We start from the raw sequence: 17,480 nt of genomic DNA, 5'->3' as shown, positions 1-17,480 counted from the left end.
CCTGCAGCTGCCCGCCGCCGCCGCCCCAGCTCGGTGGTGGTATCTGCGGCGGTGTATGCTTCCTCCACTAAACCACCCTCCTCCTCCTCCTACGCAACCTCTGTCTCGCAATCAAGATGTGTCAGCAGCAGCACGTCGCCAGCAGTCGGTGTCGCGCGGCATGGCAGCACAGCGGTGGGCAAGCGTCAGCAGGCCGTGCTGAAACTACTCAGCTTAGGAGAGAAGAGTCAGACGGCCCACGAACTGTTGGAGGGTCTGACAGAGCAGACCGACCGCTGGCTTGCACCGCTGAGCCTCCAACCGGGCATAGTCGTGTGTGACAACGGCCGTAACCTGGTGGCGGCTCTGCAGCTCGGCAGCCTCACGCACGTGCCATGCCTGGCCCATGTCTTTAATTTGGTGGTTCAGCGCTTTCTGAAAAGCTACCCCCACTTGTCATACCTGCTCGGAAAGGTGCGCTGGGTCAGCGCACATTTCCGCAACTCCAAGACAGACGCTGCCACCCTGCGGACCCTGCAACATCGGTTTCATCTGCCAGTGCACCGATTGCTGTGCGACGTGCCCACACAGTGGAACTCTACGCTCCACATGTTGGCCAGGCTCTATGAGCAGCATAGAGCTATTGCAGAATACCAACTCCAACATGGGCGGCGTAGTGGGAGTCAGCCTCCTCAATTATTTACAGAAGAGTGGGCCTGGTTGGCAGCCATCTGCCAGGTCCTTGAAAACTTTGAGGAGTCTACCCAGATGCTGAGCAGGGATGCTGCAATCATTAGCGTCACCATTCCTCTGCTATGCCTCTTGAGAAGTTCCCTGCAAAGCATAAAGGCAGACGCGTTGCGCTCGGAAACGGAGGCGGGGGAAGACAGTATGTCGCTGGATAGTCAGAGCACCCTCATGTCTATATCTCAGCGCGTTGAGGAGGAGGGGGAGGGGGAGGAGGAGGAGGGGGAAGAGACAGCTTGGCCCACTGCTGAGGGTACACATGCTGCTTGCCTGTCATCCTTTCAGCGTGTATGGCCAGAGGAGGAGGAGGATGAGGAGGAGGAGGAGGAGGATCCTGAAAGTGATCTTCCGAGTGAGGACAGCCATGTGTTGCATACACGTACCCTGGCACACATGGCTGACTTTATGTTAGGATGCCTTTCTCGTGACCCTCGCGTTACACGCATTCTGGCCACTACGGATTACTGGGTGTACACACTGCTCGACCCACGGTACAAGGAGAACCTTTCCACTCTCATTCCCGAAGAGGAAAGGGGTTCGAGAATGATGCTATACCACAGGGCGCTGGTGGACAAACTGATGGTAAACTTCCCATCCGACAGCGCTAGTGGCCGAAGGCGCATTTCCGCGGGCCAGGTAGCAATGGAGGCGCAGAGATCAGGCAGCATGTACAGCGCAGGCAGGGGACCATTCTCCAAGGCCTTTGCCAGCTTTCTGGCTCCCCAGCAAGACTGTGTCACCGGTCCCCAGTCAAGGCTGAGTTGGCGGGAGCACTGTAAAAGGATGGTGAGGGAGTACGTAGCCGATCGCACGATCGTCCTCGGTGACGCCTCTGCCCCCTACAACTACTGGGTGTCGAAGCTGGACACGTGGCCTGAACTCGCGCTGTATGCCCTGGAGGTGCTTGCTTGTCCTGCGGCTAGCGTCTTGTCAGAGAGTGTGTTTAGTGTGGCTGGGGGAATCATCACGGATAAGCGTACCCACCTGTCAACCGACAGTGCCGACAGGCTTACACTCATCAAGATGAACAAAGCCTGGATTTCCCCAGACTTCTCTTCTGCACCAGCGGACAGCAGCGATACCTAAGCAATACGTAGGCTGCACCCGCGGATGGAAGCATCGTTCTCTATCACCATCAAAAACGGGGACCTTTTTGCTTCATCAATCTGTGTATAATATTCCTCCTTCTCCTCCTGCTCCTCCTCCTGAAACCTCACATAATCACGCCAAACGGGCAATTTTTCTTAGGCCCACAAGGCTCAGTCATATAATTTTTCTGAACAATTTTTATACGTTTCAATGCTCATTAAAGCGTTGAAACTTTCACCTCAACCAATTTTTATTTTAACTGGGCTACCTCCAGGCCTAGTTACAAATTAAGCCACATTAACCAAAGCGATTAATGGATTTCACCTGCCCTCTTGGTTGGGCATGAGCAAGCTTTCTCAGGTACATTAGTACTGTTGGTACACCAATTTTTGGGGGCCCTCGCCTACAGTGTAATCAAATGAATTTTTAGCCCACCTGCATTACAGCTGACGTTACCTCAGCTGTGTTGGGCACTGCAATGGGATATATTTATGTACCGCCGGTGGCTTCCTGGCACCCACCCATGCTGTCGGTCCACAGGGAGTTGTAACTGCATGTGTCCACTTCTAAAGAACCCCAGTCTGACTGGGGCATGCAGTGTGGGCCGAAGCCCACCTGCATTAAGCACGACATTACCTCAGCTGTGTTGGGCACTGCAATGGTATATATTTATGTACCGCCGGTGGCTTCCTGGCACCCACCCATGCTGTCGGTCCACAGGGAGTTGTAACTGCATGTGTCCACTTCTAAAGAACCCCAGTCTGACTGGGGCATGCAGTGTGGGCCGAAGCCCACCTGCATTTAATCGGACGTTACCTCAGCTGTGATGGGCACTGCAATGGGATACATTAATGTACAGCCGGTGGGTTCCAGGGAGCCACCCATGCTGTGGGTGCACACGGAATTCCCATTGCGGAGTTTTACCTGCCTGTGACTATTTATAAAAAAACGCGGTCTGACTGGGGCATGCAGACACCTTGACAGAATGAATAGTGTGTGGCACATAGGTTCCCCATTGCTATGCCCACGTGTGCAGCTCCTGATGGAGGTGGCACAGGATTGGATTTCTCATTGCTTCTGAACAGCATTGTGGGCTATTGCCCCGCCCCTTTTAAAGAGGGTCGCTGCCTAGCCGTGCTAACCCTCTGCAGTGTGTGCCTGCGGTTCCTCCTCATGGCAGACGCACTTATAAATAGACATGAGGGTGGCGTGGCATGAGGACAGCTGAAGGCTGGGCAGGGACAGTTTGGTGTGCGCTGTGGACACTGGGTCGTGAGGGGGGGTTGGGCAGCATGTAACCCAGGAGAAGTGGCAGCGGAGTGTCATGCAGGCAGTGATTGTGCTTTGTTGGAGGTAGTGTGGTGCTTAGCTAAGGTATGCATTGCTAATGAGGGCTTTTCAGAAGTAAAAGTTGTTGGGAGGGGGGGGGGGGGGGCACTCTTGCCGCTATTGTGGCTTAATAGTGGGACCTGGGAACTTGAGATGCAGCCCAACATGTAGCCCCTCGCCTGCCCTATCCGTTTCTGTGTCGTTCCCATCACTTTCTTGAATTGCCCAGATTTTCACAAATGAAAACCTTAGCGAGCATCGGCGATATACAAAAATGCTCGGGTCGCCCATTGACTTCAATGGGGTTCGTTACTCGAAACAAACCCTCGAGCATCGCGAAAAGTTCGACCCGAGTAACGAGCACCCGTGCATTTTGGTGCTCGCTCATCTCTAATACCTATCTATCTCATATCTATCTATCATCACAGTAGATTTGAGTGATAATGGACAGCTGGGAGGACACTTTCTCAATATCTTTATATGACAATTAGTAATATTAAGGGCCCATGAGAAACAACATGTTGTGCACAAGTTCGCCTCAAATGCAGAATTGGGCTGTGGTCACATCACGTCAAACAAAGGTATTTGTCTGATTTCCTGATGTATAGCTTTGATAGAAGACTCCTAATAAATGCAATAATACTTGTAGAAATCAAAGTACTGGGGATGTATTATTAGGCACTTCTTAACACTAACACTTTTGTTCCGCTGTATTGGGTTAGCGTTGGTGTTGCTTGGCATAAGGAAAACAGAGAGACCTTTTGTCTTGTACTCCAGGCTATGCTCCAGATTGGGGAAATTTATAAGCCCTTTAAAGTGACACACAGTGCTAAAGAGCAAGAAAGTGAAGAAATGCATTGAACTAGGTCTTGAGCAAGATCTAGAACTTGAGAGGAAGGTAGATCTGAACTTAATCCATAGACGTTACCCCACTACTAAAACCCTTATCTTCCTATGCCAAACTGTATCCTCAGAAATATAGCCGATCTGTCTTGCAAGTAAGTTTTCAAAGACAGTTTATAACTTCTGAAAGTGAGGAATTCTACCAAGGAAGACCTTAGGGTGCGTTCACACTTCACTGATGCAGATTTTTGTGCAGATCTGCAGCGGATTTCCCTCCTTCAATCCGAATTTCATTGAAAGGGTGAAATCCGCTGCAGATCTGCACCAAAATCTGCAGTAAATCAGCGATTTGTGACTGTACCCTGAAAGAAAAAATAGTGAATGTTTGTTGGCAAGAATGGTTTAAAGTCAAAGTGGACTGGAATAGTTGGTGTTGAAACAGAAAGCAGGCGGTATTCTGCTGTCAATAGCCCCTGAGTGGTATCTGCTAACTGAGAGGTAGTGCCTAGCCTCTTCTAGGACCTGCACCATGTGCACATTGAGGGGAGAGCCTAGTCATCACAACTACCTACTACGGTATTCCTTGTTGGCCCCTGTGTGTCCTGCAGAGGCATCGAAGGTTGTCTACACACAGAACTCCCATAGTGGTTGAAATACTCAAAGCTCAAAAAGTTCACTATGTCCTACAAAAATGACCCCGTTGCTGAATAAATTACCTGTCTGAATAAAAGTACAGCACAAGAAAAAAGTGTCACTACGTAGCCTGGAGATGTATTACTCTTATGCCCACACCAGAGAAACAGTAAGATAACTTCAAATCCCAACTATAGAGCAATAACAAATTAAGTAACCTATGTGAGATTTCTCTGAAGTTCGGACATTAGAATTCCTTGTTTTTAGTAGGACCATGTCTGTTTTCTTAAAGGGATATTCCCATCTTGGTTTTTCATGGCTAAGATGGGAAATCCCGGTCCTCTGTTTTTGACCACATGTTAAACAGAGTTGAGCGCTTCAACCCAGAGCTGTTTTGGTAGCTCTCATTGAAATGAATGAGAGCTACAGAACCAGCATAGCACACCGTGCTACTCTCTTTCCATAACTAGGGAGTTACACGCTGTACTATGCGTTTCCGTAGCTGCTATTCACTTCAATGAGAGCTATGGAAACAATGCTGGGCTGAAGCATTCCCATAGATTCCAAACAGGTGACTGGTAACTATAGCAATGGTTTCCCATCTCGGCTGTCAAAAGCCAAGATGGGAATACCCTTTTAAACACTTTGTATTTACTTGTACACTAAAAAACATCTTAACTTAACCCCTTAACGACTGCCCCATGGGGAAACTACGTCCTCAGTAAGTGGGCTTTAATCCTAGAGGACGTAGTTTTATGCATCCTCTTTGGATTAATGCCCAGCATGGAGCTGTCATCCCAGGATGCGGGCAGTCCCCCCCCCCCCCCCGGTATTGCGATCGGCGCTATCCAATGGATAGCGCCGATCGCAAAAAAGTAAAGAAAAGTGCCTAAAAAGTTAGATATTCAGCTGCCCTGATGGATCGGATCCATCAGAGCAGCTGAAAATTCTTACCTGGCTTGTCGGCGGTGTCCCCTGGGGATCGGGTCCTCCCGGACCCGCCGGCGGTCTTCTGCGCATGCGTGCCAGACGATGACGTCAGGCGCATGCGCAGAAGCCCGGGAGTCCCCGGCAAATTTGAAATCTCCTGGCTCCCGGCTCCTGAAGGCAGCCGGGAACCAGGAGGTGTTACTGGGGATAGAGGCGATCACGAAAAAGTAAAAAAAAAAAAGTCAGTTTCACCTCCCCTCATGGATCGGATCCATGAAGGGAGGTAAAAATACTCACCTAAGTCCTCCCCGATGTCCCGGGACCCGAATCCCCGTCTGCGCATGCGCACCCGATGATTGACATCGGGCGCGTACACAGACGGGCTCGAGCCCCGGGAAATTTAAAATCCCTCTGCTCTTGGCTGCCATGTGTAGCCAGGAACAGAGAGATTATACCGGGGACATTATCACTGTTATCCAATGGATGACAGTGATCATGTAAAGTAAAAAAAAAAGTGTAAAAAGTGAAAAAAAGGGGTAAAAGTAAAAAAAAAAGTTTTTAAAAGTTTTAAAAAGTTTTTTAAAAAAGTTAAAAAAGCTTGCGTTTCATCTCCCCCCACGGATCATATCCGTGAGGGAGGATGAAATGACGTACCTAAGGCCCGCGGATTTATTCGCGGACCTTACCCCAGCTTCTGCGCACACGCCCGTCACCAACATGGCGGACGCATGCGCAAAAGCCGTGGATTGCCAGGATAATTTAAAATCTCCCTGCTCCTGGCTACAAAACTTTGCCGAGAGCCTGGAGATTTCACGGGGGCCGCGGTGAGCGGTTCCTTGTCACGTGTTCGCCGTTATCCAATGGATAATGGCGATCACGAAAAAGTAAAAAAAAGGTGAAGCTTCATCTCCCCTCACCGATGCGATCGGTGAGAGGAGATGAAACGTTTTACCGGAGGCCTCCGTATTTGCACCCCGACGCGATCTTCCTCCGTGAACTTACCCGGATTCTGCACATGCGACCACCGGCAAAACAGTGAACACATGCGCAGGAGTCGGGGAGCACAGGAAATTTAAAATCTCCTTGCTCCCAGCGACCAACGGTCGCCGAGAGCCTGGAGCAGTGACCGGTGGCCTCGTTGAGCGGTCCCTGGTCACGTGATAAAAAGGTAGCGATCTACCTTAGGCCGGTCTCACATGACCGGATAGGAATTACAGATTCCGCATGCGTCTGATCCGCGGTAATACACAGATGAAGCGCATTGGATTACACAATTTCGCTCACATTAGCAGGTCGGAATTGCGTAATCCACTCGCAGAAAAGAGAACGCAGCAGGTTCTATTTTACCGCGGATATCCGCAACATAGAGCCCATTGTGCTCCATGGTCATGGATATACCTGCAGCCCATACGCAACTACATTGTATACGGGCTGCAGGTACCCGGGTCATCGCTAAGCGACAGTGCGGGAAATACAAATTTAAAAAAAGTACTGCGAATGACCGCCTGTGTGAGTAGGGAGTTATGCGCAGTACAATAGGCGGCCATACGCAGGGACACAGCCGGGCTCACAGCCGGGATCCGCTGCGGGCCTCCGCAAGCGGATTCCACCTACGGCCGTGTGAGCGTTATTCAGACCGCTACCTGTAATATGCAATTTACAAGAAGCCCCGGGAACGCTCGCCTTCATGCAGTTCCAGGAGCAGCTTGTTGAGCGTCTTCTGTGCGAGACTGCCGCACCTCATCAAGCTTACGGAGACTCACAGAGCGCCACTTTTTACACCCTATACCCACCACTGAGGTCAAGAAATGACCCCCAAAAAGCATGAGAGGAGGGGGGATACACGGTTTTATTGCCCCATGTACCCATCCCAACCAGCCTCCGTAATTACCCCTGTCTTCGGAAATACCACACAGTTCACATTATTACTTTTATCTAAGATTTGGGGAACGCCGAAAAGGGCGCGGAGTGTGTGGGGGAGGGGCGGGGGATTTTTAGGGAATCAATTTTAATTCCGTACAAATGAACAATGGGGCCTTAAATTTATTCAGTTCTGCCCTGAAATCCGACGTGTTTTCCCTGCATTACAGGCCTAACCATGTGTCCTATAAGTAGATTAGGGCCACAATGGGTATGTTTTTGAACACGGGACAAATGGGGGTATCCATTTTGGGGTGAAGGTCTTCATTCCTATGTAAACTGTGCAAAAAAAACTGTTTTTAAATTGACAAAATTGCCAAAAAAATGAAAAACGTAATTTTTTCCTTCTGCTTTGCTTAGATTTATTCAAAAACTGTGGGGTAAAAATACACAGTACACCCCTAGATTAATTCGTTAAGGGGTCTAGTTTTCAAAATGGGGTCATTTGTTGGGGTTCTCTGTCGTTTTGGCCGCTCAAGAGCTCTACAAGTGGGCAATGGGGCCTAAATCACCTTCATGCTAAATTTCTGTTCTGAAAGCTACCGACTACTTCTTTTTTATTTTGGGCCCCGTTGTGCATCCAGACAAAAGATTAGGGCCACAATGGGTATGTCTCTGAACACGGGACAAACAGGGGTATCCATTTTGGGGTGCAAGTCTTCATTCATATGTGTGCTGTACCAAAAAAGCAGTTTTTAAAGCGACAGAATTGCCAAAAAAACGAAAATCACATTTTTTTCCTTTTGCTTTGCTTGAATTCATTCAAAAACTGTGGGGTCAAAATGGGCAGTACACCCCTAGATAAATTCGTTAAGGGGTCTAGTTTTCAAAATGGGGTCACTTTTGGGGGTTCTCTTTGGTTTTGGCCGCTCAAGAGCTCTACAAAAGTGCTATGGGGCCTAAAACGCCTTCAAGGAAAATTTATGTTCTGAGAGCCACCGACTACTCCTTTCATTTTGGGTCCCGTTGTGCATCCACACATAAGATTACGGCCACAATGGGTATCTCTCTGAACACGGGACAAACAGGGGTATCTATTTTGGGGTGCAAAACTTCATTCATGTGTGTGCTGTACCAAAAAAGCAGTTTTTAAAACGACAGAATTGCCAAAAAAACGAAAATCACATTTTTTTCCTTTTGCTTTGCTTGAATTCATTCAAAAACTGTGGGGTCAAAATGGGCAGTACACCACTAGATATATTCGTTAAGGGGTCTATTTTTTAAAATGGGGTCACTTGTGGGGGTTCTCTTTGGTTTTGGCCGCTCAAGAGCTCTACAAAAGTGCTATGGGTCTAAAACGCCTTCAAGCTAAATTTATGTTCTGAAAGACACCGACTACTCCTTTCATTTTGGGTCCCGTTGTGCATCCAGACATAAGATTAGGGCCACAATGGGTATGTTTCTGAACACGGGAGAAACGGGGGTATCCATTTTGGGGCGTAAATCCTCATTTTCATGGGCAATATAGGAAAAAATATGTCTTTAAAATGACATATTTGCAAAACTATGAAATTTTATTTTTTCTCCTCTAAGTTGAATTAATTCCTGAAAAAAACTGGTAGGGTCAAAATACTCATGACACCCCTCAGTGAATACATTAAGGGGTGTAGTTTTTACAATGGGGTCATTTGGGGGGGTATTATTCTGACACTCATGAGCCTTTGCAAACTTGGCTTGGTGCAGGAAAACAAAGTGTTCCTCAAAAAAACACAAAAGTTTTTCAAGTGTGCATTCAGAATAAAGTAAACAGATGGAAATATATATCTTATCAAAAATTTGTACAGTATGTTTGGACATATTTGAGATATTACAGTTGAAAATTTGAAAAAATGATAATTTTTTCAAAATTTTTCCAATATTGGTACTTTTAATAAATATACGCAAATTATATCAGTCTCTTTTTACAACCAAAATGAAATACAACATGTGCTGAAAAAACAATGTCAGAATCACTTGGATATGTAAAGCCTTTACGGAGTTATGCTACGTTGAACGACGCATGTCAGATTTCCAAAATTTGGCTCCGTCACTAAGGCGTAAACAGGCTTTGTCACTAAGGGGTTAAAAAGATGAATTGTCCTGTTCCTCTGTTAGACCCAATTTACACTTGAAGATAATCGCTCAAAACTCACTCAAACGATAATTTAAATGACAGTTTTGTGCGATCATCTTTGCATACTTGAAAGTAGCTAAGTAGCTACTATAGAATATGCAGGCGGAGCGGGACACAGCTGTGGCCACTAATAGAACAATACAGCTCTTTTGCATAAGCAAACAGATGTATTCTTCTCAGCGCTGACTGCTAGTGTCTCTGCTGTGGATTCACAGCAGGACACAGGCACAGAGAATCTTATCAGCGCAGCCGGCTGATAACAGCCTGCTCCACTGATAACAGCCTGCTCTGCTAATAACAGCTAATCGCTCAATTCTAGCGAGCTAGAATTCAGCGATCAGTGACTCGTGCATGAAAACTGCACAATGTCCCTGCATTTAGACAGAACAAGAATCGCTCAAAAGATGGCTTTGAGCGATTTTTGAGCAATTCTCGTTGTGTCTAAATGGGCCTTAATTCTGCTAGGAAATATATGGATAAATTGACAAATTGATTTTTACTATTCTGCTTGTCAAAGGGGTGTGCCCCTTCAAACTCTAAAGCTGTCCAATTAGTGCTAACAGTGCAAAACTGTATAGTGAGACGTCTTTTTCACATGAAAAATGGTAACATCCAGCTGTCAATTTATTCATCCAGTTCTAGAAGGAAAAACCAAGGGAACAGCATAAGGCAAAGTGCTAAGAAAATGCCCTAGATGTGATATTTCTTGAGGAATACAAGTAGGAGATCTAAAAGGTTCTCTTTTATAACCCTCCAAACATATGTATATATCATGTGCAAACTCAAGTGGACCTCCCAAGCATGGTTGCCAAATTTCAATGTCACAGACTCAAAGACCTTTTGGGACAAAGACTGGAAGTGACCAGAAAATTGGTCTAGATTCTAGATACAATTTAAATATTGTTATCCCCTATGTTCAGAACTGTCTGTCACCTTCACAAGAATAGATTAGCTTAAAGTAACATAGAATACTCTATCATGTCACAGTGACATCTCAGTGTTGTTAGTGGTGAAAGATCCACGTGTGGATTTATACGTCAATTAGGTACTCACAGTTCTATGGGAGTGAGAAGAGGACATCTAGGAAGTGACAAGGGAAGCTCTACAGAGATGCTGTAAGGCTGATTGTAATGTTCTGCTATGTTTTGTAAGAGCAATCAAACATTTAAAAGCCATACTTAACTTATACCATGGCCTATTTAAAGGGCATAGTCTCTGACATTGTAAGATAATAAAACCTATATACTTATTGGAATACTTGACCATAACTGCATACAAAAAGCGTATATTAAACCATCAAGAAAGTCAAATGTAAGCCCTATTATACCTCCCAAAAAGTGCAAAACCAAAAGAAAAAAAATTGCCCATCCAGTTCAGCCTAATATCCTGCAATGCTACACTTTACAAATGACAAAGACTTGGCCACCATTTGATTCAGCATCTTGCTTCCAGTAGTATAGATAGGAAAACTTAAGGACTAGAGATGAGCGAGCATACTCGTTAAGACTATTTACTCGAGAGAGCATCGCCTTTTTCGAGTACCTGCTGGCTCATTCCTGAAGATTCAGGGGCGGGGGGCGGCGCGAAGTGGCGGTGGAGAGTGAGAGAGATCTCTCTATCCCCCTCCCAATCCCCTCCGCAACCCCCTGCTCACCCCCGCGACCCCCCCCCCCCTGAATCTTCAGGAATGAGCTAGCAGGTACTCGAAAAAGGCGATGCTCTCTCGAGTAAATTGCCTTAACGAGTATGCTCGCTCATCTCTATTAAAGACCAGTATATCCCAACCTGTGACATACGAGCCATATTTGTCCATAAAGAATATATGAAAATTGACAGCAGGCATAGAACCATATCACTGGAACTGGTGTCTGGATCAGGATCCTATAATAGGCAATATTAGCATTAACCTCAGCCAACATTGGGGCCAATGGGTATCACAATTACAAGGAAATAGAAAAGTTATAAAGAAATAAAGAATTACAATGAATGAAAAAAGCATTAATACAGCAGAATATTGATGTTACAAAACATTCTTACCATCCAGTGCAGGCAAAACTGTCCTTCTCATAGCCAATACTAGGCCCAGTGGAGAACCAAACAAGAAAAAGTCTGACACTTCAAAGTCAAAACGGCCCAGGCTTTCTTCACAAAGATTAGAGCTTCCTGCTCTGGGAAAGTCCATATCGTCCTTCAGGACACTTGAATGGATGCTGGAGAAAAGGAAAACGTTAATAAAAATATTTTAAGCCCATCAGTCAAGGGACAGATGTCCCAATCAATTGGGAACTTTCAAGACAATCTGAATGTCTATTTGTTCTACTGTGAAGGAGTTAAACTAGAAATTACACGACCATGAAATGAGACAAATTTAGCAATAAACCAGCAAATGCGGCAAAATTTGCAACAATTTGAACTGAGCATGCCCAGAAGGCCATCTACCGATAGGCTGAGGTCGGGACTATAAAAGGTATTGTTTGCTGCACCACAAAAGGAGAGAAGCAGAGAATGGTATGTCGGGTGTTGTGAAGGAGAGCCAGCTGGAGTCTGTGGGACATGGGACCTTGTACTGCAGCAAAATGTGGTGGTGCTGCTGGGAGCTGGAGGAAGGAAAGCATTATCCTGCCTAGAAAAGTGCAGGCAGCTGGATGTTTGTTGCAAGCTCCTCCGAAGATGCTGAAGATTTCAATGTGCAACCATTGCAGTAAGACTTTATAAAGTTGTGTCACAGACTACATCTACCATATACAGTGGGAAAGAAAGAGTTTGTAACTGCTCCAGGGAGCCAATGGATCAAGCTGCTTTAGAAGGACATTGCAGAATTTACCATCATCAAGTTGTAAGTGAGGTCAGCCTCATTAAAAAAAACTAAGGTATGCATGTAGAAGAATAACATTGAGTGGGCATGTTCTTTGTTGTTACATGGGGTTTATGATAGATTTATCACATTTGCTGTTGACAATATTGCATGGTCACCTAAGTTGTGCTGAGAAATATTGGGTTATTAATATTTAATAGAGATGTATATAGAGAGGCTGTTGGCATCATCTACTGGCCACTAGAGATGAGCGAACTTACCCGTTTAGGGTGCTTTTGCACTCAAGCACCGCTTTTTCCAAGTAACTGACTACTCGGACGAAAAGATTAAGGGGGCGCTTGGGGGGCGGCGTGGTGGAGCGGGGGGTAGCAGTGGGGAGCTCTCTCTCTCCCCCCCTCCCCTCTGCAACCCATGAATTCATGAATGGGTGTGAGTGAGACCTGCCTCTGATTGGCTCAGCGCTGAGCCAATCAGGGGCATGTCTGGCTCACACCCCCTTCACACCCACTGCAGGCCGGCGGCGCTGAACTCCGTCTGCCGGGACAAGGTGAGTATATATATATTTTTTTTTTTTACACATTTCTGGATGAATTGCAGGGAAGGGCTTATATATTTAAGCCCTTCCCGACAATTCATCCCGCGATCGCCGGCAGCCCATTGCTTTCAATGGAGCCGGCTGTATTGCCGGCTCCATTGAATTCAATGGGCTAACATCGTTCTTCTCTGCCACAGCTGTTAGCTGTGGCAGAGGAGAACGATCTTTATGCTGACAGTGCGGGGGGGAGGAGGGGGGTCTCACTCTTGCCACTATTGTGGCTTAATAGTGGGTCCTGGGAACTTGAGATGCAGCCCAACATGTAGCCCCTCGCCTGCCCTATCTGTTTCTGTGTCGTTCCCATCACTTTCTTGAATTTCCCAGGTTTTCACAAATGAAAACCTTAGCGTGCATCGGCGATATACAAAAATGCTCGAGTCACCCATTGACTTCAATGGGGTTCGTTACTCGAAACGAACTCTCGAGCATCACTGAAAGTTCGACTCCAGTAACGAGCACCCGAGCATTTTGGTGCTCGCTCATCTCTAGTCAGGAACAATTCGATGTTAGGACTAACATTTTATTGGTAAACTTCCTTAGGATTGTGCTGAAAGTAAATTGCTATGTACAGACTGTGAGCCGTAAGCTCTGATTTGCTGTTCTAGTAGACTGTGTTGAAGTTTGATTTATCTTTTTCCCGTGTATTACTAACATTGTTATTATCTAATATGAAGTGTGAAATATTGTTTCCTAGTACTCACATAATAGCAGTGATCATTTCTAGTTAATGATAGTCAAAATTGCAGAGCTTTGAGGAAATCTAAATCATCATCATCACCGCTCTATAACAGCGCCAGCAGAAAAATAGAAGCTACTGGGATACACTAGAATATCCCACTCACAGCAGCTGAGTGACACTCTAGCAGTCTCTGGCTGTAGCCCTACAGAAACAGGGGGTCCTAAGCGTAACTTCAGGGTTGTGGGTCCCAATACAAAATCTCTAACTGGGCCACCAACTATCATGTGCCATTTATAATGCTGGTGGCTTCAGCAAGCACCAGGGCTCTATATCTCCACCTCTAAAGCTATGTCCCTGCAAGGCATAAATGATATACTCTGATTATGGCTCCTGCAGGAAATAGGCACGTAATATTATTTCTCACCAGCCTAGTAGGTTGTGATGAGATTTTTCATTGCTTGTAAGGGAATAATAATGACATTAAAGAGATTGTCCGAGACTTTTACTATTGATGACCTATCCTTGGAACAGGTCATCAATAGTTGATCAGAGGGTGTCCGCTGCTTGGGATCCCTGTTGATCACCAGGCCCACAGTCACTGTGGACAGTGCTGTCCACATTCCGGCAGCCCAGTTTGGTACTACAGTGCTGTACACACTGACAGCGGGCCCGTAGATCCAACTGATTAGTGAGGATCCCAAGTGGCAGACCCCCACTGATGTACTACGGATGATCTTTTCTGAGGATAGGTCATCAATAGTAAAAGTCCCAAAAGTCCCGGACAACCATCTAAAGGCACATTCCCAGTCAATCACAGCTGAGATGGGAATCTGTGTGCTGTGGCCAGAAGTGGTCGGGTTTATGGAAACAGTTGAGCTGGTTGTTCTACACCATTTCCATAACTTCATTTCACTTCTACGGTAGTTACGGAAACTTCATAGAACACGCACCTGTTCTCATGATCTCACCCACTTCAGGCTACATAAAATACAATAACCTGATATAAACATATCTCCATTCAAGCACAAATTGCACTGTGAAGTAAGAGTCCACAGGGCACAGACCATACTGCAATAATACCCATTTACCTGGACAGGAATGCATGGTGTTGGGTTATAGTATCACAGTCGTAAGTGGAAGAATCACTCTGTTTCCTCAGTAAAGGCGGCCTGGGTTCTCCATTGTCCAAAACTCCTGAGATGTCAATATTGCTTTTGCTGAGCCTCTTAGTACCTCGCAGGTTGGTGCTGCTTTCATCCGATAGAATAGGATTATCCTTATGGAATGATAGAAAACGGAAGTCTTTGAGAAGAAGAACATAACTCCAAAGTCTTCATAAACTAAGGCAGTATTTACATTACATGAAGTTACAAAACTCCTGCACCAAAAATAGGAATTTTTTATATACAGTATGGATATAATACATGCCAAGACGATGGCACCCTGACTGCCTTTCCTTATAGTTATTTAAGGTTTGATTACCCACATGACCTTACACTGGCAGCAGAGGTGTAACTTGAAGCTTCTGGGCCCCAATGCAGAACCTGTAACAGGGCCTCCAACTGTAATGCTTTATTCATAGTATTGGGCTCCCTATATGGAGAAGAGAGGCCTTATGGGCCCCCTAAGGCTCCTGGGCTCGGGTGCAACCGCATCCCCTGCATGCCCTATAGTTATGCCAGTGACTGGCAGTAGTGATTGGATAGTGTCATACTGTGTAACAACACACCCTAATTACAAGGTTACATCCAGGTATCAATGTACACATGCATTTCCAGGAGGAATAACAGAGAAACAGAATGATGCAGTGTTCTAGGAAAAGTGCACTATTGCTCTTAGACACACTGCTGATTGACAGCTTTCACTGTATGCCCATGGAAGAGCGGTCAATGAGGACTTTGTATTTTTCAAAGGTCGGTACAGGTAGAGTCTACTAGTCTTCTCTGGGAAATCTGCTTAGCAAATGGTAGATGGCACAATGCCTGACAATGTAATAGGATCTCCTAAAGGGTAAAAAGATTGTTATGACAATGGACAGACAAATGCGGCAAAAAGTGCCCCAAATCTTTGCGTGAGCCAAAATGTGCATAAGATTCTGGTCCAGCTTTGTTAAGCATGCTCCCTAAAAAATGAATGATCGGCTGATGTCTGTGCTATAAAAAAGGGTATTTTTGCTGTGCCACAGGGAGAGTGCAGGAGACTAAAAGTGAGTGAGTAGAGTTGCTATTGCTGGATCCTGATGTGAGGGAGGCGTGATAATCTGCAGACTGCCATTTGAAGGGAGCAGTGTGCGCTGTACAGGAGGAGGCGGTGTGACTGATGGCCATATTTGAAAAGGAGCTAGATTGTGTAAAGTTGCAAGCTCAGGATGGTGGGTAAAAGAGCCATCATGAGAGAATCTGGGGATGCTGTGCTGAGGAACCAAATACTGCCTATCCAGAGAAGACTGAGCAGCGGTAGAGTCGTTTTCTTGAACCGAGAAAGCTCAGGTCGGTAGTAATAGTGTCTCTCGCAGAACAGAACCGTAAGTGAGGTCAGCCTCAACACATACACTAGGTGTACACAATAATAAGCAGACTTGCTATAAGGATTAGGATTAAAATTACAGACATTTTGTGTAAACATTGGGTACATTAACCCAGCTCATGGACTGTGTTTTTTAAAGGGACATTATGAAAGTATACCCTATAGGATATTAACCTTTGAAATAACTTTTTGTTAAGTTACTCATCTGTTCTTTTGTGCAATGGAACTAATCACTACACAGCATCTTCATTACTATTTTCTTGTTGTTGTTACATATTGCATTTAAAGTATTATTAACCTAGTTAGCATTAGGGAAGTCAGAAACGTACAAGTGCTTATTCATTATTACACTGTTATTCATTTGTATCATTCTGTTATTAAATAAATATTGCATATTTTATAACTACTCTTCCTGCATTGCACTCTATGATATGAACATGGTGCAATGCCTTGTACTAATGGGACAAATTTTACCTCAATTGTGAGAGTACGACCCATTAAAAAAGGCGTAAGTAAACCACCTAGATAGCCCGACACACCATCCTATTACGTTTCATCAAGAGACAATCTAAAGAATAATGGCCCTTTTACATACAACAAGAAATGCACAATTCTCATTTGCCCAAGCGAACGAGCTGGTGACATCATTACCATCTTGGTCGCACTCACGCAGCCTATTTAGACAGGCAAAGTGAGAATCGTTCAGTTCTTCACGTCTCATTCAGTGCTTCACATTCCTGAATAGAGATGAGTGAGCATAATCGATAAGGCAAACTACTCGAGCGAGTAGTGCCTTATTCGAGTACTTGCCCGCTCGTCTCTAAAGATTCGGCTGCCAGGGCGGGGGAGAGGTGAGTTGCAGCGGTGAGCAGTAGGGGGCATGGGGTAGAGAGGGAGAGAGAGATCTCCCCTCCGTTCCTCCCCGCTCTCCCCCGCCGCTCCCCGCCCCCTGCCGGCACCCGAATCTTTAGAGACGAGCGGCCAGGTACTCGAATAAGGCACTACTCGCTCGAGTAGTTTGCCTTATTGAGTATGCTCACTCATCTCTATTCCTGAACCATCAGTGTTTAAATGCAACAAAAAGTGAATGAGCCAACATTGATTTTTATGGGGACTGAAAATGAATGATGAATAGAGATGAGCGAGCGTACTCAGCCACGCCCCTTTTTCGCCCAAGCGCCGCGATTTTCGGGTACTTCCGTATTCGGGTGCAAAGATTCGGGGGGCGCCGTGGGTGAGTGGGGGGTTGCAGCGGGGAGTGGGGGGGAGTGGGAGAGAGAGA

General features: G+C 45.9%; 1 protein-coding gene across 1 annotated transcript in view; it reads right to left on the bottom strand.

Moving 5' to 3' along the window:
* Nucleotides 1-17,480, bottom strand: part of PITPNM3 (PITPNM family member 3) — a 498,866-nt gene that overhangs the window by 92,658 nt on the left and 388,728 nt on the right. The window contains exons 9-10 of the mRNA XM_066599616.1: nt 14,761-14,948; nt 11,621-11,793 (exon numbers count right to left, since the gene is read on the bottom strand). Coding sequence (XP_066455713.1) covers nt 11,621-11,793; nt 14,761-14,948 — 361 coding nt within the window. The remainder of the gene's footprint in view (nt 1-11,620; nt 11,794-14,760; nt 14,949-17,480) is intronic.

This window comes from Eleutherodactylus coqui, chromosome 4, assembly GCF_035609145.1.
Source record: "Eleutherodactylus coqui strain aEleCoq1 chromosome 4, aEleCoq1.hap1, whole genome shotgun sequence".
Classification (NCBI taxonomy): domain Eukaryota; kingdom Metazoa; phylum Chordata; class Amphibia; order Anura; family Eleutherodactylidae; genus Eleutherodactylus; species Eleutherodactylus coqui.
Note: the sequence above shows the minus strand (reverse complement) of the source record. Positions and strands in the feature narration are given on the sequence as shown.